Here is a 23,446-nt window from a genome sequence, read left to right as displayed (position 1 = left end):
GTTTCTTCCTTACTCTCTTCTGAGCCTATCTCCCACCCCTAAGGCTGCTTTAACAGGATGAGGCTGGTAGCAGGGCCTCTTCAAGGCTGGGTCTATAGGACTGGTTATGAAGCGTGCTCGGTCCCTACAGGCCTCTCTTTTGTAGGACCCCAACCCTTTACCCACAGGCGTGCACTCTATGTCTCCTCTGCTCAGAATCTGAGGTAAAAGATGCTTTCCTCTCTCTCGACCCATCCTGGCTGCTCACAGAGACTCTGCTAGAAGAAACAGAGTGAAGTGTCCCCAGGTGAGGTAGGGTTGGTGAAGGACCAGGTTAGGGTATTTCCTCTACATCTTGGCCAGACTGAGACTGCACCCCCCCCTTCCTCATGCTTTCTCTGTTGCTGGCCCGCCTCCCTGTGTCTTTCAGAAGTGCCATGTATGCACATGTACACACACACATACTCACACACGCACATAGCCTGGAAAAACTGATGAGTCTGCAGTACTAAGTTTCCAGGACCCCATCCAGGCTGGTGGGGTGGGCGGCTCTGAGGTTTGGGGCTGGACAGAGCTGTGGAGGGGGTGGGGTAGGCAGCAGCCCCTGGTGCCAGGCAGAGGGAGGAGGCAGGCCAGGCGGGTTTCTGATGCAGGCCTGAGCTCCTTGCTGAAGCAGACTAGGAGGAGTCTGCCTGGGTGTTCAGAGTCTATGTATGTATGTATGTCTGTCTGTCTGTCTGTCTGTCTGTCTGTCTGTACAGCCTCCCACTCTCTTCCTGAGCTAGCTGAGTTCTGGGCTTCCTTCCCAGGCCTCAGAGGCCCTGACTCTGCTCCCTCCCTTCCCACGGCTGAGTCTGGCGCAAGAGCACCTGGGCGAGCTGCACCAGGTGGGCCCCTGGCGAGCCTGAACTCTTAGGTTGTTGGCCAGACCCCAGCTGGGTCACTGGAAGGGCTGGGAGAGGGCAGGCTGGCCCCTGCTGACCGAAGGAGAAGAAATAAGGAGAGAGGAGAAACCCCCCAGGAATGTCAATCACTCCCAGCTGCTTCCCAGCACAGAGGACTTGAACTGGGGATGGGAACACCTTTTGCCTTCTCTGTTCATTGGAGTCAGAATTTACGGGTTCAAGTCCAGCTCCTTTCCTCACATGCATGGGACTTGAGGCTGGACTTTGTGGATGTCAGCTTCTTCATCTGGGCAGTGAGGGATGTGAGAGATGGGTTCCAGGAGCCAGGCAAGCTCTAGACCCACATGATGGGCTTCTGTGCCTCTGACTGCTGGAGCAGGTTAGGCAAGAGGGGCGACACACAGCTGGCTCACCCACCTCACGTATTCAGGACACACACCTCCCCTCGTGCCTGCCTTGAAACCTCACCCCTGGAAACACTATCTATCAGGAAGGCACAGGGGAGGGGACCAATGGACACCAAGCCCTCTTCCAGGGACAGCGTGTGGGGGAGTCAGGCGCTTCAGTTCTGTGTGTTCGTTTGCAAGGCCACCCCTCCTCTCAGTCTTCCACAAGAGCACAGGGCGGTTCTCCTTCCCAGAGAGCTGACTGCTGGCAGCGAGCGGAGGTGAGAGAAGTAGAGGAAAGAGGTGGGCTCGTGGACCACCCGAGAGCTGCCGTTCCCTTAGGGCCAGATGCTGTCTGTCTTTCCTCCACTTCGTAGCCTTGGCCAGACCAGGCCAGAGTTGGGGGTCAGGATCTGCTGCCTGTCACCTATCTGATACTCCCCCCTTTCCAGCCTTGCCTGCCTGCCAGCCAGCCATCAGGGCAGGGGAGGGTGAGGGGGTCTAGCCCCGCCTCTGCCTCCCAATTTTGACTCTGCAGACTCCATCCTCGATGAGGCTCTTGACTCTGTCCGCTGCCCTCCTCTGGCTCCAGGGCCTTTTGGCAGAGGTGAGGTGGGCATGGGGGGTGGGGTGGGGTGGGGTGGGTGGACCTGTTCTCTGGGGCATGTCTAGGCTTCCTACCTCACTGTGGGGCTCCACAGCTGGTCCGCATTATGGTAGAGGGAAACTGCTTCCTTTCCAACCCAGGCCAGCACAGAAGCGGGACGACAGATTGCTTCAGCCTTGTCAGCTGCTGGCTACTGCCCGCTGGCTGTATGGTGGTGCACTTTCGGGAAAGGCCTCTTCAGTTGTGTGTGGCAGGGGTGGGGGTGTGGGGGGCAGACACAGAGAGAATTTTTCTTTCTGGTCTGGATCCTCACTCCATGAGCTTTCCCAGAGGCCTGGGCTGCAGAGGCTTCTGCACATCTGCTTCCCCTATTGCTGTCCTTCCTACAGGAAGATGTGTGTCCATCTCTGGAAGGGAGCCCAGACAGGGAGGGTGGAGGTAGGTGTCTTTAGAGAGAGAGGGGGTGGGGAGGACTCTGGATGTGGGCGGTGGGCGGGTCATCGGGCTAATTTATCCACCGGACTCTGCCTCCCCCTTGCCCTCCGTCCTGGGTCTTGCTTTCCTTTTTCAGGGCAGAAGGGGTACAAGGTGACTGAATGCATGCACCCCTGTCCCCCAAGGCTCACTCCTGAGTGTGAACATCAGCAGCCAAGGAGGACCTACCAGCCTGTTTCTGAGCTGGCTAGCTGCAGAGCCAGGTGGATTCGACTATGCCCTCTGCCTCAGGAGCTTGAACACCTCAGGCACTCCACAAGGGCAAGAGTTCCGGGCTCACACAAATGAGTCCAGCTTTGAGTTCCGCGGCCTGGTGCCAGGGAGTCGCTACCAGCTGGAACTGACTGTTCTAAGACCCTGTTGGCAGAATGTCACGGTTAACCTCACTGCCCAGACTGGTATGAAGCCAGAAGGCTGAGGGGGTGGTGGTGGTGGTCTTACTTGGGGTTGGGGCAGGAGATGACAGCTGCTCTAGAGGACTGGTAGTAGGGTTCAGAGAAACCAAGAGGGGGTGCCTCCCAGGATGGTGAGCCCTTTGCACAGACCCTGGTGCTTCTCTTGACGTTTGGCACAGCCCCGTCAGCGGTCCGTGGACTGCAACTGCATAGCTCTGGGAGCCCAGCCAGCCTGGAAGCCTCATGGAGTGACGCCCATGGGGAACAAGACAGCTACCAACTTCTCCTCTACCACCTGGAATCCCAAGCTCTGGCATGTAACGTCTCTGTGTCCCCCGGCATCCTGTCTTACAATTTTGGCAACCTCTTGCCAGGTAGTCAGTATGTCTTGCAGGTTATCACCTGGGCTGGCAGTCTCCAAGCGAAGACCAGCATCCACCAATGGACAGGTAAGGCGGGTGGCTGGCCAGGGACCCAGGTAGCAGCTAGAACGGGAACGTGAGAACGATGTTGAGTCTTCAATGTGTAGGCAATGTGTTCCAGCGTAGCTAGGTTTCTGGGATCCCTCATGCTACAACTGGTGCCAGCATCTTGCTCCCGAGTCCTTCCTCAAGGCTGCCTCTGCTCTGTTCATGTTTCCTGCAGAGCCTGTGACTCCAGATCGCCTAGTACTACGTGCCTTGGATACCAGCAGCCTGCAAGCCTCCTGGAACAGCTCTGAAGGGGCTGCCTGGTTTCACCTGATGCTCATAGACCTTCTAGAGGGCACCAACCTGACTGTAGTTCTCAGACGAGGGGCCTCAAACCACACCTTCCTCCGCCTGTCTCCAGGCACACCTTATAAACTGAAGCTCTGTGCTGCTGCTGGGCCCCATCAGGTTGTGGGGCCCAATGCCACCGAGTGGACCTGTGAGTGCTTAGGGGACACAACAGAGGCTCCTCCATTTTCCTCTGGCTGAGTAGTGTGAAGAACAGGGCTCCCCCCTCCCAACCCCCCCAAGGCCTGGAAGGGTGTGCCCCTCTGGATGACTTGTGATTGGCAACTGCCCGAGGAAACGGCAGTGCTAATAATGGTTAAGATCCATTGAACCCTCTCCAGATAGGCTCTGAGCCAGCCACTTTCTGGGTATGGCTTTCCTGGATCCCCAAAGAGCCTGATAAAGGTCTTACTCTCCTGTGTTGCTACAAGCACAGAGGTACAGAGAGAGCCCAAATCATACTGTGTATACATGTGGCTGACTCTGAACTTAGGCTGGGTACCTGTCTCTGCCACCATGATACCATGTTTTCACTCTGAGAAACAGCTGTGTGGTGGTTAACAGTTTTTGCTACCTGTTGGCAGTGTGTCTCTGGGCAAGCTGCTTACCTTTTCTGTGTTTTAGTTAGGCTTAGTGTTGTGGGAGGTGCTGTGTGTGGAATCCCCCAGGCCAGGCTGGCAGGCACAGCTGTGAGCACTTGATGAGCTCTTGTGTCTGTTACTGTTGAGTTGCCCAGGGTCAGTTGGTAGCTTCCGGGGCTTGGCAGTCATTGGGAGTATGAAAAATGAAGCTGTTAGGCAGGTGTGGTGGTGCACGCCTGTAATCCCAGCACTCCGGAGGCAGAGGCAGGCTGATCTCTGTGAGTTCGAGGCCAGCCTGTTCTACGAGTGACCAGGGCAGTCAAGGCTATTTCACAGAGACACCCTGTCTCGAAAAACAAAAACAAAAGGAAAAGGAAGCTGCTAATACCCAAACATGAGGCTGGCAGGTATGTGTAGTGGTTAGTGCACAGAATGAGTTTTCTTACCTTCTGTATTTACCTGTTTCCTCAGATCCCTCCTCCCCATCTGGCCTGGTGCTGACTCCTTTGCGTAACGAGCTCTGGGCAAGCTGGAAGGCAGGGCTGGGAGCCCGGGACAGCTACGTACTGAAGTTAAGTGGGCCAGTGGAGGATACTACCATCCTGGGCCCTGAAGAATGCAATGCTGTATTCCCAGGGCCCCTGCCTCCTGGCCAGTACACTTTGGAGCTGAAGGTTATAGCTGGACCTTATGATGCCTGGGTGCAGGCCAGTTCCTGGCTGGGTGGTGAGTCTGGCTGGAGTGGGGATCAGGCTGGGAGCCTGTGTAGGGGAATACCAGTGTCCTCACTTTCTGGCCCCCTCTCCTCAGCTTCTCCTTCAGAATCTGCTGCTCTTCCCAGGGACGGTCCTGGTGCTAGACTATGGCTAGACGGACTGGAAGCTACTAAGCAGCCTGGGAGGCGGGCACTGCTCTATACTGATGGTGCCCTAGGCCTCCTCGGAAACATTTCTGTGCCCTCTGGTGCTACTCATGTCACTTTCTGTGGCTTGGTACCCGGAGCCTACTACCGGGTGGACATTGCCTCATCCATGGGAGACATCACTCAGAGCCTCACAGGCTACACAAGTGAGTGCCAGCATTTGAAGTCCTTCGGGCCTGGGCCTAGCGGAGGTGGGTAGAAGGGATCACAGGGCTCCTTGCCCAATTGCCCCCTCTTCAGGTCCCCTGCCACCGCAGACACTGGAGGTCATCCACAGGAGCAGCCCATCTGACCTGACTATTGTTTGGACTCAGGCACCAGGGCAACTTGAAGGTTATAAGGTCACCTGGCATCAGGATGGCAGCCAGGGGTCACCTGGAGGCCTTGTTGACTTGGGCCCTGACATATCCAGGCTGACTCTGAAGTCTCTGGTACCTGGCTCCTGCTACACTTTGTCAGCATGGGCCTGGGCTGGGACGCACAGCTCTACCGCCCGGAAGATCCACAGCTGCACACGTGAGTTCCTGCCCTGCCCCCTGGAGGCTGCCGAGGGCAGTGCAAGTGGCCTTGTATCCTTTACCTTGCTCTTCTCCAAGGCGAAAAATGGAGGCCATTCCCGAATCAAGCCCCAGGCTACTTCCTGTCTCATGGTTGGCTAGCCATACCTACCCATCAATGTGCTCCGTCATCCATCCACCCATCCATATATTCCTCTATCCTTTTATTCATCCTTCTTATGAATATATATTTAATGCCTCTCAATTTTTTAGGAATGAGGTTAAGTGCTAAGGCTAAAGATTATGAACAAGGCCAGAAAGGAAGACTGACAAACATGGTTCATATGCCAATGATGTAATGGTTTCATACATCATATTATAATAAATACAAAAGTATTAGTAGGAATATGCATGATGTATTAATTTGAATCACACAAAAACTGTTTTCTTAGCTGGGCAATGTAGTGCACGCCTTTAATCCCTGTGCTTGGGAGGCAGAGGCAGGTGGATCCCTGTGAGTTCTAGGCCAGCCTGTTCTGCAAAGGGAGTCCAGGACAGCCAGGGCTACACAGAGAAACCCTGTCTTGAAAAAAACAAATCAGGGCTGGAGAGATGGCTCAGCAGTTAAGAACACTGGCTGCTCTTCCAGAGGTCTTGAGTTCAACTCCCAGCAAGCACATGGTGGCTCACAAGCATCTATAATAAGGTCTGGTGCCCTCTTCTGGTGTACAGGCACACATACAGGCAGGGCACTGTATACATAATAATAAATAAATCTTAAAAAAAAAAAAGAAAGAAAGAAAGAATCAAATCAAACCAAACCAAAACCAACCAAACAAAAAACACAAAACAAAACTAAACAAACAAACAAAAAACCCCCTAAATACCAAAAAAACCTGTTTTCTTATAGGTTAAAATGGCTGAATGTCAGGACTAGGCTGTGACTTGACTAGATCTTTTCGGATTTATAGAAGGGACACCTGCTTAGGGAGTCAGAACAGGGTTCCTAGAGGAGCAACAGGGGGATGAACTGAAAAAGAAACCTGTGTGGCTGGGCAGGGTGGATGGCGTGCCTAAGCTGGCCAACGCCCCCAGTCGAGAGGCGTGTTGACAGACAGCATATTAAACCCACCAGTGAATGATTGCAGCGTGGGGCCCTGAGGAGTGAGAGGCAGGCCCCTGAGCTGGCTATAGTGTAAGTGAAGCAGACATGTGCTTAGGGAGCCGGGCAAGAGCCAGGCATGGGTGCAAGGGGTAGGCTTTGGGCCCCATCACTGCAAGAGGTTTTCCCGGGAAATCAAGACAACAAACTCAGAGCCTCCTGGAAGTTGGGACACTGGGAGCCTTGGATCTTGTTTGATGAGGGTGAATTCGTGTTGTCCTATCTCTTCCTGTCCTCCAAGGCCCCGCTCCTCCCACCAACCTGACTCTGGGCTTTGCCAGGCAGCCTGCAGCACTGAGGGCTTCCTGGAGCCACCCACCAGGTGGCAGGGATGGCTTTCAGTTCCGGCTATACAGGCTGAGGCCCCTGGCACTGGAGAGAGAGGAGGTCCTACCCCGGGAGGCCCAGAACTTCTCCTGGGCCCAGCTGGCTGCAGGCTCTGAGTTCCAGGTACAGCTGTCTACCCTGTGGGGGTCGGAAGAAAGCAGCAGTGCCAATGCCACAGGCTGGACACGTGAGTGCCCCACCCTCACTCTCCTTCCCCGGCCCTGTGGGATCCCAGGGACTCTGAGCCTGTGAGTAGGAAGCTAGGCCGTTCGTGGGGTCTGTCTCCAGGCCTGAGGCACCAGGAAGCTCCTCACGGGCCCCTCTAGGGATGTCTATGTTTGTGCTCTTGCACAGTGCCACACTGATTTTTTTTTTTTTTTTTTTTTTTTTTTTTGGTTTTTCGAGACAGGGTTTCTCTGTGTAGCCTTGGCTATCCTGGACTCACTTTGTAGACCAGGCTGGCCTCGAACTCACAGCGATCCTCCTGCCTCTGCCTCCCGGAGTGCTGGGATTAAATGTGGGCGCTACCACTGCCTGGCTAAAATGTTTCTTTCTTTCTTTTTTTTATTTATTAAGTATACAGTATTTTACCTGCATGTGCCCCTGCCCTCCAGAAGAGGGCACCAGATCTCAGTATAGATGGTTGTGAGCCACCGTGTGGTTGCTGGGAATTGAACTCAGGACCTTTTGGAAGAGCAGGCAACGTTCTTAACCTCTGAGCCGTCTCTCCAGGCCACCACACCGATTCTTGAGCTGCCCAGCTCTGTAGCCTGGCCTGGGCTGTGACTCCTTAATAACAATAATCACAGTACTCATGAGGCTCCTTGCATATGGTCCTACCCATGTTCTCTCATGTACTCGCTGTGACAACATTAGGAGCTTGACACTGGGGTCACCACGATTCAGAGGTGCGGGAACTGGGGCACAAGGCGAGAAGGGAACTTTTTCTTAGCCTTACAAGCAAAGTTGGGATTTTTGTCCAGGCAGTGTGAACAGAATAGAGGCTCCCTGCCACAGCCAACCCCCAACTCCGCATAGCGGGGGTGGGGGGAGGGAACGACGACGCAGAAATACAGAGGTACAGAGTATATGGCAAACACCCCATAAAGAGTCCCAGGGCCTGCAGATTTGGGTTTGGAAACCCCCTTTCACACCCATCTCATTTCTTGGGCTTGTTTAGCCTGCAGAGCTGTTGGGGGCCAGATGAGTGGGTGGGACCTTCCCAGCACAACTTTCTCCATCATGGGGACTCTCCACACCTACCTGTGCCTTCCCTTTGGGCTTTCATCTTTCCTCTGGGGTACTAGACTTCCCCCAAGGATTGTGAGACCTCAGACATCTGGGGAAACTAGGAAGAAGTCTGGCCTAAAAGCCAGGGAACCCGGCTTCTAGCTGAGGCTTGGCTCTGAGAACAAGTCTTTGCTCTCCCCTAGCCTTAGTTTCCCTATCTGTAAAGAGAGGTGTTACTAGTGACTGTGTGCTAGACCAAGATTGTAAGACTCCAGATCCCAGGCTTTGAAGGTGGATGAGGCAGTGCCTAGGCCCCAGATAACCATCTGCTGACATGGGTTTTCAACCTCTTTGGCTGTGGGGCCTGGGGAGAACCACCCATCCCTCCTAGGATGCTAAGCTTAGCTTTGACTTCCAGAGGGAGGCAACAGGGCCAGAATGAGCAATAAACTTTGAGATTGTTCCCCGTTGCCTAGGATACATAGTAGGTCTGTTTTCAGAGTCTAGTCGGAGGCTTTACCTACTGCCCGGAACTACACTGGACTCAGGCTCTGGGGCCGAGGATGGAAGGAGCAGGGATAATTCTTTTTTTGGAGGGGGGGGATTTAATTTAGATGATTTCATCTTTATCTGTGCCCTTCCACTTGTTTTCTCTGCAGCCCCCTCAGCTCCCACATTAATAAACGTGACTAATGAAGCTCCTACCCAGCTCCGAGTATCGTGGGTCCATGCTCCTGGGGGCCGGGACCGTTACCAAGTGTCCCTATACCTGGAGGGTACCCGGGAAGCCACCAGCATCATGGGACCCGAGGCAGACAATGCAAGCTTTTCAGGCTTGACTCCTGGCACTAAGTACGAGGTGGAAGTCATCTCCTGGGCTGGGCCTCTTTACGCCACAGCGGCCAGGGTTTCTGCCTGGACACGTGAGTAGGGTGTGAAAAGGCATCGAGGGAGGAGACCCCTGGACACATTAGCTCTACTTTGAGTCCCACTTCTCAACTCCCCACCAAAGGCCTTGAACGAGGTCAGCCAGCCCCAACACTGTGTGAGGCATTCTCAGGCCTAGGGCCAGGGGCCTGGCTGACCTGCTACCTTCTCTCCACAGACCCACTCATACCCAATGAGTTGCTCGTGTCAATGCAGGCAGGCAGTGCTGTGGTTAACCTGGCCTGGCCCAGCGGTCCCTTGGGGAAGGGGACATGCCATGCCCAACTCTCAGATGCTGGACACCTCTCAAGGGAGCAACCCCTGTCAGTAGGCCAAGCTCACCTCGTGTTAAAAGATCTGACACCAGGGCATACCATCTTGATGACTGTGAAGTGTCGGGCGGGGCCGCTCCAGGCCTCCACTCATCCCGTGGTGCTGCCTGTGGGTAGGTTTCCTATCTATCTTAGGTTCCCTTAAGACCTGTGGGTGATTGTTGGGAGTGGTGGTGCACGCTTTTAATCCCAGCACTTGGGAGGCAGAGACAGGTGGATCGCTGCGAGTTCAAGGCCAGCCTGGTCTACAAAGTGAGTCCAGGACAGCAAGGCTACACAGAGAAACCCTGTCTTGAAAAAACAAAATCTAAACCAAACCACCCCTCCAAAACCAAACCAAACCAAACCAAACCAAAACAAAACAACACCAAGAAACCTGTGGGTATCTTAAGAGAAGCTGGTATGCCTCAGAGGCTTTGCCCTTCCACTCTGAGTTGCCCTCTCCTCCCAGGCAGATGTCTTGCCCACCCCTGGCCTGGTTTATGCCTCTGATGCCTCTCCCGATAGGCAATGATGCCCCAAAAGACAAGCTGTCTCTCCGTGAGGCTGGTGTCCCATCCATGGGCATAAATGTCAGCCCCTCTGTGCCCCCTGGTTTTAAGAGTCCCTGGACCAATGGGACCCTCTTAGAGAATATTGACGCCTACACAATGTAAGCTTTTTGCTCCCTCAGAGCCTGGCCCTGTGGAAGATGTGCTGTGCCAGCCTGAGGCCACCCACCTGACCCTGAACTGGACGATGCCTGCTGGAGATGTGGGTGCATGTCTGGTGGTGGTAGAGCAGCTGGTGGTAGGAGGGAGTGCTCGGTTTGTCTTCCAGGTCAACACCTCGGAGGATGCTCTCCTGCTGCCCGGCTTGATGCCCGCCACTTCTTACCGCCTCAGCCTCACTGTGCTGGGAAGGAATAGGCTGTGGAGCCGGGCAGTCACCCTGGTGTGCACTACTTCCGCCGAGGGTAGGCAGTTCCCACCGTTTCCTGTCTGTCTCTCAAGGCTGTTCCTCTGCTGAGCCTGGCTGCCTGGCGCTCTCCTTGCCCACAGCCCCAGCCCCAGCCCCATCCTCAGACCCCTGGCTTGTATTTGGGAGCACCCTAACCCAAGAGCCCTCCCAGGCCTTACTTAATTGGTCACTAGCCATTTGTATAGGAAGGCATGGCCCGGAAGGCTGATTGTTAGTGCTGGGTCAAGGTCTTCGTTTCTCCTTCTCTGTCTCTAGTTTGGCACCCCCCAGAGCTAGCTGAGGCCCCCAAGCTGGAGCTGGGGACAGGGATGGGTGTGACGGTCACACGTGGCATGTTTGGGAAAGATGACGGGCAGATCCAGTGGTATGGCGTAGTCGCCACCATCAACATGTCATGTGAGTTCTGGGCTTGGAAGGGTCGGGGAGAGCATGGCTGGGCAGGCATGGGCAGGCGAGGGCCGTCTAGGGGGGAGACTGGATGAAAAGCTAGGGCCGGTCTATAACAGGAAGGGGCTTGACGGTTATTGAGGATAAGGCTGGTGTTGGATTGTGAGTGGGGGTACATACTAGAGAAATCGGGGAGCCTTCAGACTGACCTACTGCTCACCTTGCTCTGTCTCTTATCCATTCTTCCTCAGTGGCCCGGCCTTCCCAGGAAGCCATTAACCACACATGGTATGACCATTACTACAGAGGACATGACTCGTACCTGGCTGTCCTGTTCCCAAACCCCTTCTACCCAGGGCCTTGGACTGTGCCAAGATCCTGGACGGTGCCCATGGGTACAGAGGACTGTGGCCACACCCAGGAGATATGCAATGGGCATCTCAAGCCAGGTTTCCAGTATAGGTAAGGGCTAAGGGCCGCAGGGAGGGCAGGGAGTTTATTCTAAACTCCACTTTGTTAAAAAGAAGTGGGGTATGGGTTCTTTTGGGACCCTCAGGAGATTCAAGGCTCTCCAGGTTCCTATATGCTCCCAGATCAAGCCAGAGAAAAGGGAAAGAAGTCAGAGGTGGTCCCTCTTAGGGTGCTAGGGGGCAGACTGTCCAACCTGGAAATAGGACAAGAAGGAAAGTAGCGTTGCTGTGCTCGGCAAGGGTTTCCTTCCCAGGATAAAGTGCTGTTTCTGTGTCCCAGGTTCAGTATCGCAGCCTTTGGTAGGCTCAGCCTTCCGGAAACCATCGTCTCCTTCTCGGCCTTCTCAGGTAGGCCAGGTGCCTCTTCCTCCTGACAGACACTGGAGAGGGAGAAGTGCTGACATCTCTCTTGGGAGGCGCCACTGCATTCAGAGGTGGGAGGGACTGAACTTGTGCTTGGCAGTGTGTTGGGTACCACGATCTCAATGACATCTCTAGACTTCAGACCTGTGATGGGGGGCTCTGAGCAAGCATGAGAGAGGCAGAGAGATCCTGAGGGGGTTGCTACTGTGCACAGCCCCTGGCACTTTCCTGCACCACTCTCTGTGGCTGGCTACTCCCAGCCCCACTGTGTTCAAGAACAGCTTTGCTCTGAATGAGTGTTAGGGGAGACTCCAATGCAGCCGGACAGTATATATAACTTAGAGTTTCCTAGTAGGTACATTGGAAACTAAAATGAAAGAGGTGCCTGGGTGTAGTGACATATGCCTTTAATCCCAGGTCTCCCATCCCCTCAGGAGGCAGAAGCAGGCAAATCTCTAAGCTCACCTTGGTCTGCCTAGTTCCAGGCCAGCCAGGGCTTTATAGTGAGATCCTGTCCCAGCAAACAAACAAACAAACAAACAAACAACAATCAGAGCAAACACAATAGAAAGAAGGAACACAGCTGGGCGTGGTGACACACCAATAATCCCAGCACTCAGGAGGCAGAGGCAGGAGGATCTCTGTGAGTTCGAGGCCAGCCTGGTCTACAAAGTGAGTCCAGGACAGCCAAGGCTACATAGAGAAACCCTGTCTCGAAAAGCCAAACCAAAACAAAATCAGAATTAAAAAGTGATTGAGAGTCTAGGGGTAGGATGCTTGCCTACCTTGGATCCCTAGCACTCAATAGATGGGGGCCCGTGGGCCACATAGTAATCCCAGCACTTGCAGGGTGGAAGCTGGAGAATCAGAAGTTCAAGGCCGTCTTCAAATATTTGGTTGGAAGTCATCCTGGAATACTTGAGACTGTCAGGAAAAGCAAAGCAAAAACCAAACAAATGAAAACTACTGAGATTTTTCTTTTCTTTTCTTTTTTTCCTGAGCCTTCGGCCTCTCATGTATTCTCAGTGTCACACAGATCTTAAATTAGCCTAGCTACGCTGTGGGTGCTCAAGCACCCCATGTGGCTGCCGGTCATTCCAGCAGCTGGCACAGTTCTAGAAGGGAGAGAGGGCCACGCCTTCAACCCCGTTCCTCTTGAAGGTGTTGGGGAGGAAAGCAGGGCCTGTGGGGGTGTGACCAGCACTAGGAGGAAAGCTGTCTGTCTGTCTGTCTGCCCTCACCAAGCCCCAACCCCAAACAAATATTTCTGGGCTCTGTTTGGTATCTGGGACATTTGGGAGCTTGGAGAGATACCACTGTATTCTCAGAACCTTCCTGCTGCTGTAGTGGTTCCTCTAATACAGTTCCCCAGTGTTGAAGTGACACCCCTCAACTGTACAATTATTTTCATTGCTACTTCATAACTGTAAGTTTGATACTGTCATAAATCATAACGTAAATATATGATGTGTAGAATATCTGATGTGCAAAGCCAAAGGGGGTTGTGCCCACAGACCTAGAAGGCCCAGGCGCAGGAGAGACTGGCATGGCCTGCGGGCTCAGCTGTAGATTTCCTGTGTCCCATCTTGTCTTGTCTTCCCCAGAGCCCCAGGCCAGCGCCTCACTGGTGGCAGTGCCCCTGACAGTTATGGTGGGGACTGCGGCCGGCTGCCTCCTCATTGTGTGTGCGGTGCTCTGCTTGCTGTGCTGGTGGCGCCTGAAGGGACCAAGGTGAGGAGGAGGAAGGATGGGACTGGGAAGCCCTGTGGGACTGGTTGGTCGGTTTGTGACCCTAGCTTGCCTCCCATTCGCCTCTCCGCTGTCACAGGCCAGAGAAGGACGGCTTTTCCCATGAGATGATGCCTTACAACCTGAGGTGAGTGCGGTGAAACGTGCTTCCCGAGGATGGGGCTGTGGCAGCGCGGCCCTACAGCACAGTGTGCGAGAGGCTCTCTGGCATTGCAATAGACTCCGCTAGCTATCCCCCCAGCTCTCCTCAGGCTTTTCAACCACTGCCTCTCTTCTTTCAGCTCTTCTCCTTTCTCCTCCTGTTCAAGCCCACTGTAGAAGTCAAGGCCTTCAGAGTGGGCATCTGATGAGGTAGCAGGCCAGAGATCCAGTGAAGGGTCTGAGGGATGTGCTGGCAGAATTCCTCTTAGTGGGGACAGGTCAGTCTTGGTTGTATTAAGGCTTTTAATGGATTGGACATGTGATGCTCACCTTAGGGAGCATCCTCTATGTGATCCGTACTGCTATTACTTTCGAAGGGCCAAAGAGGGCTGGAGAGATGGGTAAAGCATTTGCTACGCAAGATCGAGGGCTGGAGATTTGGTGGTTATGGCGGCCCACCTGTAGCAGTGCCCCCTGTTAGTACAGGTAATAGGGTCTGAGGAGCAAGTTTGCTTGCTAGAATAGCCAAAGTGAATCATTCTAGATTTATTGGAGACTGAATAAGGTGGAGAGCGACTAAGAGTGACACCTGATCTCAGCTTCATGTGGCCACACATTCATACATGGAAAAAAAAAAAAAAGCTGGGAGGTGGTGGTGACTATAATCCCAGCTCTCAGAGGCAGAGGCAGTCAGATATCCGAGTTTGAGGCCAACCAGGTCTACAGACCAAGTTCCAGGACATCAGGGCTACACAGAGAGTCCCTGTCTTGGGGGCAGGGAGTTGGGGGAGGCAAAAGGTTAATTTGATTTAAAGAAAAATAAAAAAGTCTGTTAGATAAGTTAAGTGTTAATCTCACCCACAAACTGTTAGTTCACAAGCCAAGCTGCTAGCCTGCTAGCCGATCTGATCGGCCTCCAGGTTGCTTAGCAACCTCTGACATCATCATCCGCAGCCCGCCACCAGGTGTGTACCTGAGGCACCCGATATATAAAAGCGCAAACTGCCACCTTATTTCTCTCACCTGTCTCTCTCGCACTCTCTCTAAGAGGCGTCCCCTTTCCCTTTCTCTCTCTCCCACTGTCTCTCTGTCTCTGTCCCTCTCCCCTCATGACCCACTCAGGCCCTAACTCCTGTCCCCTTCCCTTCCCCAGATAAATATCCCTTCATATCAGATCGGTTTTGTGGCATCTCATTCTTAATGATAACAACATCTTCATAGCAACATCCAGAATAATGTTTAGCTACAATTCAGGAGCCATATCTGAGCCAAGGTGGGACATATATTAAAGTGCCCCACTCCCCTTTTCCAGTTCTTGCCCACTAGCTTTCTGATAAGCCATGTGGACTTAAAAAAAAAAAAAAAAAAAAAAGACGCAGTTTGTTGAAAATATGTTAGAAAAGGCAAAGTGGTAGGAATTTAAAATACACTGTAAAAGATGAAGTGAAAGCTGGAGAAACTGCATGGATTGAATCAGGCCAGATCTCTTTTCCTTATAGTGACTTCCTGTTGAATTGACCCCACATAGGCTGGGCTATAATTCAGCGATAAAGTATTTGCCTACCATGTGCAGGCCCTTGGTTTGACCCCAATATGGAAGAAACCCCCAAACAAACAAACCATCCACTGTATCCAAAAGCCCGGGCAATACATATACATCCACTTCCTGCCTCTGGCCTGTGTCCCTCACCGGTCCCCTCTTTCATTTGATCAACCGTGGCTTTGTGGGCCTGCCGGGTCCTAGAGAAACTTTCTGTTCTACACAGGGAGGGCGGGGCATCCCAGGGTCTGCATGTCCAGTGCCTGCCTTCCCTGTGGCCACATTGTGCAGCTAGCTTTGCACCTGTCTCCCTGCAGGGCAGAGCAAGGCTCTGCACACCCAAATCTGGGGTCTATTCCCTTCCTCTTCTGCCAGGCGGACCCATCGGCCCATCCCTGTCCATAGCTTCCGGCAGAGCTATGAGGCCAAGAGTGCACATGCACACCAGGCTTTCTTTCAGGAATTTGAGGTAAGTCCTGTGCCTTCCTGGGCTCCGAGGAGGGAGGACCAGGACACATCTGGGCTGCACTGGCCCTGCCTCTTTGCCTCATCCTCACGCCTGCTATGGGTGAGATGGGTCTGCCTCTGTAACTTCATAGGAGCTGAAGGAGGTGGGCAGAGAGCAGCCCAGACTAGAGGCTGAGCATCCTGCCAACACCACCAAGAACCGGTACCCACACGTGCTGCCCTGTGAGTAAATGCCAGGAGTTGGAGGGAAGAACGGGCAACGGGTTAGAGCTTGGCCCTAAGGAAGGGCCATGTGTCCTGCTTCCGAATATGTATCATCTACTTTCTGCAGATGACCACTCCAGGGTCAGGCTGACCCAGCTGGCAGGGGAACCTCATTCTGACTACATCAATGCCAACTTCATCCCGGTAACGGCTACCTCTGGGCCTGGGGGGCGTTCCTGTTGGGGTTCTGCAGGACATGGTCCTGTGCTAGCTGACGTCATTGTCCAGGAGTATCACCTGTTTCTTTAGGGTCATCTGGCAAGTGTTTTGGGAGGCCCACTGTGTGCCAGGCTCTATACCGGGCCCCCAGGAGGCAAGGCTGGCTTAACCATATATATATATATATCTGCAGAGCCCATGGTGTATGTGGGTGTGTGTGTATGGGGGGGAGAGGAGATAGAAAGGGGCAGGGAGGGAAAGGGAGACAGAGCAGGGAGAGAGAGGGAGAGAGAGGGAGAGAGAGAGAGAGAGAGAGAGAGAGAGAGAGAGAGAGAGAGAGACAGAGAGAAACAGAGAGAGAGAGAGAGAGAATTTTCCTAGTGTGACAGGTGCTAGGACAGAGGAACAAGCCTAGTACTCAGGTGCATGAAGGAAAATTTGGTACACTTGAGTAATCAAAAAAGACTTTAGAGGAGGATGGATTTGATCTCTTGAAGGATAGGTGGGATTTTGGTAAGAGATCAAAGGAGAGAAGGGCATCCTGGGTAGAAGCATGGAGAAAACAGCCAGGCCAGGATGTAGTGTGTGTGTGTGTGTGTGTGTGTGTGTGTGTGTGTGTGTGTGTGTGTGTGTGTGTCCAGTGGAATGTAGAATGGAGTGTCAAATGGTGAGAGGTGGGTTTGGATTGGATGAAGGATAACTTTGATGGAACAAGCCTGAAGGCTCTGATTCCGTCTGCCCGGCAGTGGCAGCCATGGACAACTTCAGCATGCGTGTACACACACACACACACACACACACACACACACACACACACACACACACACACACACACATTCACACACACGCAGAGCTTGGCTTTAGGAAGGTTGCTCTAGAGCTAGGCATAATGGCAGACACCTGTAATTCCAGCACATGGGAAAGCTAGGCAATCTCTCTGGAGTCAGTGAGGAGGGTGGCTGGGTAGACTGTTCTTAGCATGTTGGGATCTTGTATTTTTAGGCATTTTTTTACACTTTCCAAGTGGGACATGGGTCACCCTCCATGATCACTCTTCCTGTGGGTCATACGTGTGATTATACCCATTGCTGAGTGTTTGATGGGCCCAGGTGGCCAAGACACTGCCAGATAACATACCTCTGAACCTCACACTTTAGGGCTACAGCCACCCACAGGAGTTCATTGCTACCCAGGGGCCTCTCAAAAAGACGCTAGAAGACTTCTGGAGGCTGGTGTGGGAGCAGCAAGTCCACGTCATCATCATGCTGACTGTGGGCATGGAGAACGGGCGGGTGAGTGCCCTGCAGTTTCACAGAACGACCACCAGGTGGCATATGTCCACCATGCAGGAATACCCCTTCTCTCCGTCTTGGGTGGGGGCAAGAACAGGACCTGGGAGTTGGTAGGGAGTTCTCAGGATCACCTAGGATGATGAAGCAGGGGGAAAGATAGGGCTTGTGAATTTCTGGCTTGATTCACTTCCTCGTGGTCACTTACTCTAGCAGTGCAGGGGCATAGAAACCTCATTCTCTGTAAGCCCACGGCCACCTCTTCTGTGCTGTGCATGTGCAAGGCTGGTCTAGAGCAAACAGAGGTGGCTGAGTGTGTCTTCCCGTTGAAGCAATGAGGAAAAGGCAGATTCTTCCTAAATGGAGGCCATCTAGTTTTCTAAAATAGCCCCCCCCCCCAGGGGATTCTGGAAGAGATGGCCCCAGAGCTGGATGGAGGCAAAGAGCAGAATTTTATTAGAGTGGCAGGAACCAAAAAAGATGGGTGGGGCTGCTTGTGCCTGGATACAGTATGGGACAGCACCGACAAGGCTTGATGTGACACTGTGCTGTTTCTCCCTACCTCCCTGACCCTAGGTGCTATGTGAGCACTACTGGCCAGCCAGCTTCACACCTGTCACCCATGGCCACATCACCATCCACCTCCTGGCTGAGGAGTCCGAGGACGAGTGGACCAAGAGGGATTTCCAGCTGCAGCATGTGGGTGCCCAGGGAACAGGGCTGGTGGCAAGGACGCTAAGGCTGAGACGCTCCTCTCCTGCCCCACATGGCCTGTTTCCTGATGAGGGCCATGCGCTCTCAGCCATGGGGCAGGATAGCATGTGGGGAAGGGCTCAAAAGACACAGCGAAGGCCAAAGACCGAGCCAAGGTCACACTGACGCATAGAAAGAGCAAGTTCTGCTGCCCTGTGCTCAGCTCAGAGATCCCCGGCCACGCCCTTATGGTTACCCCAGGCTGTGAAGGTTTAGAGCAGGAAAGCCAGAGATTAGAATGGCCTCTCTGCCTGGCTGTCTTTCGGAGGTAGAGATAAGCCAGGAGACTAGAGGAGGGTCAAAGGTCCACGCCGTGGCAAGGACATGGGTCCCATATCAGTGACCATCAGTTTGAAGACCTCTGCCCTTGAAGAGTTGGTGAGGGATGTTCCCGGGTAACCCCAGAGAGGCCCCAGGGTTAAGAAAATGAGCACAGCCCTTCTGCACCATCCTCAGGGTGCCCAGCAAAGACAGCGGCGGGTGAAGCAGCTTCAGTTTACCACGTGGCCAGATCACAGCGTCCCCGAGGCTCCTAGCTCCCTGCTTGCTTTTGTGAAACTGGTACGGGAGCAGGTGCAGGCCACTCAGGGCAAGGGACCCATCTTGGTGCATTGCAGGTAAGGATGGGTGGGGGTAGGGGTAGGGGTGGGCACCCCACCTGACCTTGAGTCCGGGAAGGGCTCTGGCTTTCTAGGAGCCCTGTCCCTCCTGTACTTAGCTGTTTGGGGGCTGTCCCCTACAGTGCGGGCGTGGGCCGGACTGGCACTTTCGTGGCCCTCTTGAGGCTACTGCAACAACTAGAGGAAGAGCAGGCGGTTGACGTGTTTAACACTGTGTACATGCTTCGGCTGCACCGGCCCCTCATGATCCAGACCCCGGTGAGGGCCCCACGCACCGGGCTGGGCAGCTTAGACCCAAAGGAGTGGAGGAGGGTAGATGGACCCCCAGGGGAGCATGGAAACAAGTTCCCGAGGGCATGCAGAAGATTCTCTCTCTAAAAGGAGAGAAGGGACTGTCCCACCCCCCCCCCCGACACCCTGGATATTGTGGACAACTCAGGGAAAGTTCCCTAAAGGCTCTGCAGTCTCACTTGCCATATTCCTGCCTGGTGGGTTGGGGGCCAGGACCATCTGCCCTCCCCAACCAAAGCCACTTAGCAGACTAGTACCCTCTCCCTGCAGAGTCAGTACATCTTCCTGCACAGCTGCCTGCTGAACAAGATTCTGGAAGGCCCCTCTGACGCCTCAGAGTAAGTCAGCTACCCCTCAGGTCCAGGCAGGTGGACACTGGTGTCGCGGTGCCTTCCCACTAGGCTCCGGGATCCGGTGCCCAGATCCCGCTGACAGGACTGGACCACCAGAGGGCTGGACCACCAAGTCATTCCTCTTTTCTCTCTCCTACAGCTCCGGCCCCATCTCTGTGATGAATTTTGCACAAGCTTGTGCCAAAAGGGCAGCCAATGCCAATGCTGGTTTCTTGAAGGAGTACAAGGTACACTTGGGGCCAAGGAGCGAGTGACCATGGAGCACAGTTTTCCCTGTCCAATCTCACCAAGTCTCTCTTTCCCAGCTCCTGAAGCAAGCCATCAAGCATGAGACTGGCTCTCTGCTGCCCCCTCCTGGCTACAATCAGAACAGCATTGTCTCGTGTGAGTCTCACTGGATACAATGTTGGGTAGGGTGGAGGACATGGGTACTGGAGTCGCCTGGCAGCCTCACCCACATCTTCGTCCCCCCAGGTGATCACCCTCAGGTGCAGCTAACCCTGGTGGAGGAGAGCCCTGCTGATAACATGCTGGAAGCCTGGCTTTTCCCTGTGAGTGGCTGGGGCCGTGGGCCCCGGGGGGAGGGGCTAACTAGTACAGTTGGATGGTCAGGTGACACCATCATCCCTGGAAGCCAACAAGCTGTGCTCTGCAGGGTGGGCCGTCTGGTCGCGACCATGTGGTGCTGACTGGCTCTGCCGGACCAAAGGAGCTCTGGGAACTGGTGTGGGAGCATGGCGCCCGTGTGCTGGTTTCCCTGGGCCTGCCTGATACCAAGGAGAAGGTGAGGGGAGTGAAGGGACAGGATGTGTGGTCTCCAGGGGCGGGACAGGGAAGGGAGGAATATGTGGCTGAGACTTTGGAAGCTGACCGAGAGTCCTGATTTGGTCCTAGCCGCAAGACATCTGGCCAATGGAGACGCAACCTGTTGTCACAGATAGGGTGACGGTGCACAGAGTAGCCGAGAGCAACACAGCTGGCTGGCCTTGTACCCTCTTCAGAGTCATACATGTAGGTGTTGAGACCACAGGATATTGCGTGGAGGGCTGTGATAACGAGATCCCCATGGTGGCGTCCCTCTGTCACCATCCCTGCCACCGGTGTTGATCTTGCTCTTGTTCCAGGGGGAGAGCGGAACTGAAAGGCAGGTTCAGCGCCTGCAGTTTCCATGCTGGGAGTCTGGGTGTGAGCTCCCAGCAACCACCTTACTGCCTTTCCTGGATGCTGTGGGCCAGTGCTGCTCCCAGGGCGAGAGCAAGAAGCCAGGGACCCTGCTCAGCCATTCCAGGTGCTGTCGACAGATGCCATATGTTAACTTGGGTTATGGGTCAAAGGGGAGTCTCCCAAGGCTGCCATCTTCGCTGCTCCATCTCCAGGGATTTGGTAGGGCTCTAGCCTGACCGATTAATCAAGTACCTCGCGTTCTTTCCCAGTCCTTAGAACTAAATTTGGTTTCCCCACATCCCTGGACACGGCCCCATCCCCAGAGGCCCCATGTCTAACTCTGGGTCAATTACAGCAAGGGCACACACCAGCTGGGCACATTCTTGGCCATGGAACAGCTGTTGCAACAAGCAGGGACTGAGTGCACCGTGGACGTCTTCAGTGTGGCCCTGAAGCAGTCGCAGGCCTGTGGCCTCATGACCCCAACGCTGGTGAGAGGCAAACAGGAATGGGCTTGCTGTGAGAGGGATAAAGTCAGGCAGGTTCTGGTCCAGCTACAGATGATTGTTAGGTTACGCCATTTAGGCCACCACGAGGTGGCGCTGTGAACCACCATACTCTGCCCAGATGGAGTAGGGGTTGGAGACTCCTGAGAGCCTTTGTCAGGTTTGGGCAAGCAGGTGAGGTATCTTGTCTGTGTCTCCCCCTCCCCCCCCAGGAGCAGTATATCTACCTCTACAACTGTCTGAACAGTGCACTGCTAGATGGGCTGCCCTGAGTTGTCCAGTGGCCTCTGCCCTGCTAGGTATCCTGTTCCGGCAAATCCACCAAGGCCTGGCTTCCCCGGGAGAGCAGATCCAGCAGGACTCCTGCTGTGACAAGGCAGAGCCAGAGAATAAAGATCCATGGTCACACTCACGGTTGTGTTTTGTTTCTCTAGTCTTCAGCTGGAGGCAGGGATGGCAGCTGGGGCCTGGGTCTAGCTGACCTGTATCTGGCATGCTCTTGCCTTTTCCCCGGTGTTCCCTGTCCTCAGACCTTCTGCTTTCCCAGTGTATTCGCAGTTCAGCCTTTCTACCCCTAGCATCCTGAGGTGCTGAACCCCAGATCTGCGTCCCATTTACTCACTGTTTGCAACCCCAAATGTGTAGGAATTACCTAGTTTTCTGCTCTTCGTCTTCTGCCACCCCACCCCCTTGGCTATCTACCAGACTTCAGGGGCAGGCTCCTTGCTAGCATGGAGATGTTAGAGCCACACTGTGACCTTTAAGTAAGAAACTAGGACTCTGGCTGGACCTGCCAGGTTTCCCTGATCTCTTCGCGTTCTTCCTCTATTATATATAGGACACGCCCATAGGGGCGTGGCCAGGGTTCTCATTGGTCAACTTGATTCTTAGCCCTGTGCAAAGGGTTGGTCAGGTTGTTCTGAGAGGGTCCTTCTCTGACCTGGGTGGAGAAGGGGCACAAAAGCTTTGTGGGCCTTGGAAGGTAGTCAGTTTGTAGAATTCCTGTCCAGTATGCACGGTATCCTGGCTTTGAGCCCCCGTGCCACACAAACCGTGCATGGTCGCCTAGGACGGTAGCCCCAGCACTCAGGATGTGAAAACAAAAGGACTGGAATTCAAGGTCATCCTCAGCTACATAACAAAGTTTGAGGCCAGCCTGGGCTACCGGAGACCCTGACTTAAGGAACAAAAGCATAAAAACTAAATTACAAAAACGTGGGCAAGAGTGCTTGGTGCCAAACATGATAACCTGGTCTCAGAGCCCGTGTGTGGAAGAGGAGAACCGACTCCCACAAATTGGCCTCTGCCTCCAGACTTGTGTCATATGCCATAGCAAATGTGCCCACATTACCCATACACAAGGTGTGTGTGTGTGTTTTTTTTTTTTTTTTTTTTTTTTTTTAAGGCAGAGTTCCTCTGTGTAGCCTTGGCTGTCTCCTGGACTCACTTTGTAGACCAGGGTGGCCTTCAACTCAGAGATCCACCTGCCTCTGCTTCCCCAAGTGCTGGGGTTATAGGTGTGTACCACCGTGCCCAGTGTGATTTGTTTTTTTAAGATTTATTTATTTAGTATGTATACAATGTTCTGCCTGCATCTATGCCTACCTGCCACAAGAGGGCACCAGATCTCATTACAGATGGTTGTGAGTTACCACGTGGTTGCTGGAATTGAGCTCAGGACCTCTGGAAGAACAGCTGGTGCTCTTAACCTCCAGCCCATGATTTTTTTTTTTTTTTAAGTGGACCTTTCTGCTAGCTGGAAGCCTTCCCAACGTGAGATTGGGGTTTGGTGCTCCCCTGTAAGGACTGAATATCAACGTTGTCTTCAGCACTGCATTTCTCAGGAATCTAAGGAGTTAGCCCTTGAATGAACCTCCCATGGGTAGGACAGAAACTCAGCTCTGAGCCACCCAAGCCCACTTCAGAAGGCTGCTCCAGAGATGGAACGGGGGCTAAGTGTAGTTTTCCAACCTTGGTTGGAGTCCTGAAACAAGCAGCGGGAGGGGAGGGGGGGGGGAGAGAGAGAGAGAGAGAGAGAGAGAGAGAGAGAGAGAGAGAGAGAGAGAGAGAGAGAGAGTTAGCAGAGCCAAGGTGAAGGCAAAGGACAGGTGAGGCGGAAGGCAGAGGGGACTTCTTTTTGCAGGTCTGTATGGCTGTGGAGGCCCATGCTGTGATCTTCCCGCAGCCTCATCTTCTGTCATGGGCTCAACTGGCGCCCTGGAAGCAGAGTTCTTCTGGCTCCTTGGTCTGATTGTGAAGCTCTCTCCATTCCATCCCCAGAGTGTCCACAAAGAGCGGAGAGGGATTGGTGAGAGCGTTTGGGGTATAGAAGTAAGGGTGGAGGGTGTGTTGACTGCCTCTTATGTCCGCATGTCTCTGGTGCAGATCACTGGGAGTCCAAAGGCTCCCAGCCTCGTCTAGTTCTACTCTAGGGCTTAGCTAAGAGAAAGATCTGGAGACCGGATG

At 53.8% G+C, this 23,446-nt stretch overlaps 1 protein-coding gene across 1 annotated transcript; it reads left to right on the top strand.

Annotated features, from left to right (window-relative positions):
• The first annotated feature begins 177 nt into the window (after positions 1 to 177).
• Positions 178 to 23,401, top strand: LOC127190949 (receptor-type tyrosine-protein phosphatase V-like). The gene is given in 35 exon segments (XM_051148207.1): positions 178 to 291; positions 1,809 to 1,877; positions 2,267 to 2,315; positions 2,498 to 2,770; positions 2,947 to 3,216; positions 3,413 to 3,676; positions 4,578 to 4,832; positions 4,929 to 5,174; positions 5,269 to 5,544; positions 6,929 to 7,201; positions 8,904 to 9,167; positions 9,350 to 9,616; positions 10,177 to 10,458; positions 10,719 to 10,859; positions 11,102 to 11,312; positions 11,601 to 11,668; positions 13,288 to 13,414; positions 13,512 to 13,559; positions 15,489 to 15,582; positions 15,713 to 15,803; positions 15,913 to 15,989; positions 17,162 to 17,296; positions 17,870 to 17,992; positions 18,503 to 18,663; positions 18,789 to 18,924; positions 19,228 to 19,295; positions 19,450 to 19,537; positions 19,616 to 19,694; positions 19,785 to 19,861; positions 19,966 to 20,094; positions 20,205 to 20,321; positions 20,435 to 20,598; positions 20,830 to 20,965; positions 21,193 to 21,252; positions 23,261 to 23,401. Coding segments are annotated over 34 exon segments (5,247 nt in total). The 5' UTR covers positions 178 to 291; positions 1,809 to 1,820.
• The last annotated feature ends 45 nt before the right edge of the window (positions 23,402 to 23,446 follow it).

The sequence above is a fragment of the Acomys russatus genome, chromosome 6 (assembly GCF_903995435.1).
Source record: "Acomys russatus chromosome 6, mAcoRus1.1, whole genome shotgun sequence".
In the NCBI taxonomy this organism is placed as follows: domain Eukaryota; kingdom Metazoa; phylum Chordata; class Mammalia; order Rodentia; family Muridae; genus Acomys; species Acomys russatus.
The sequence above is the reverse complement of the archived record's forward strand: the minus strand, read 5'-3'. Positions and strand labels throughout refer to the sequence as shown.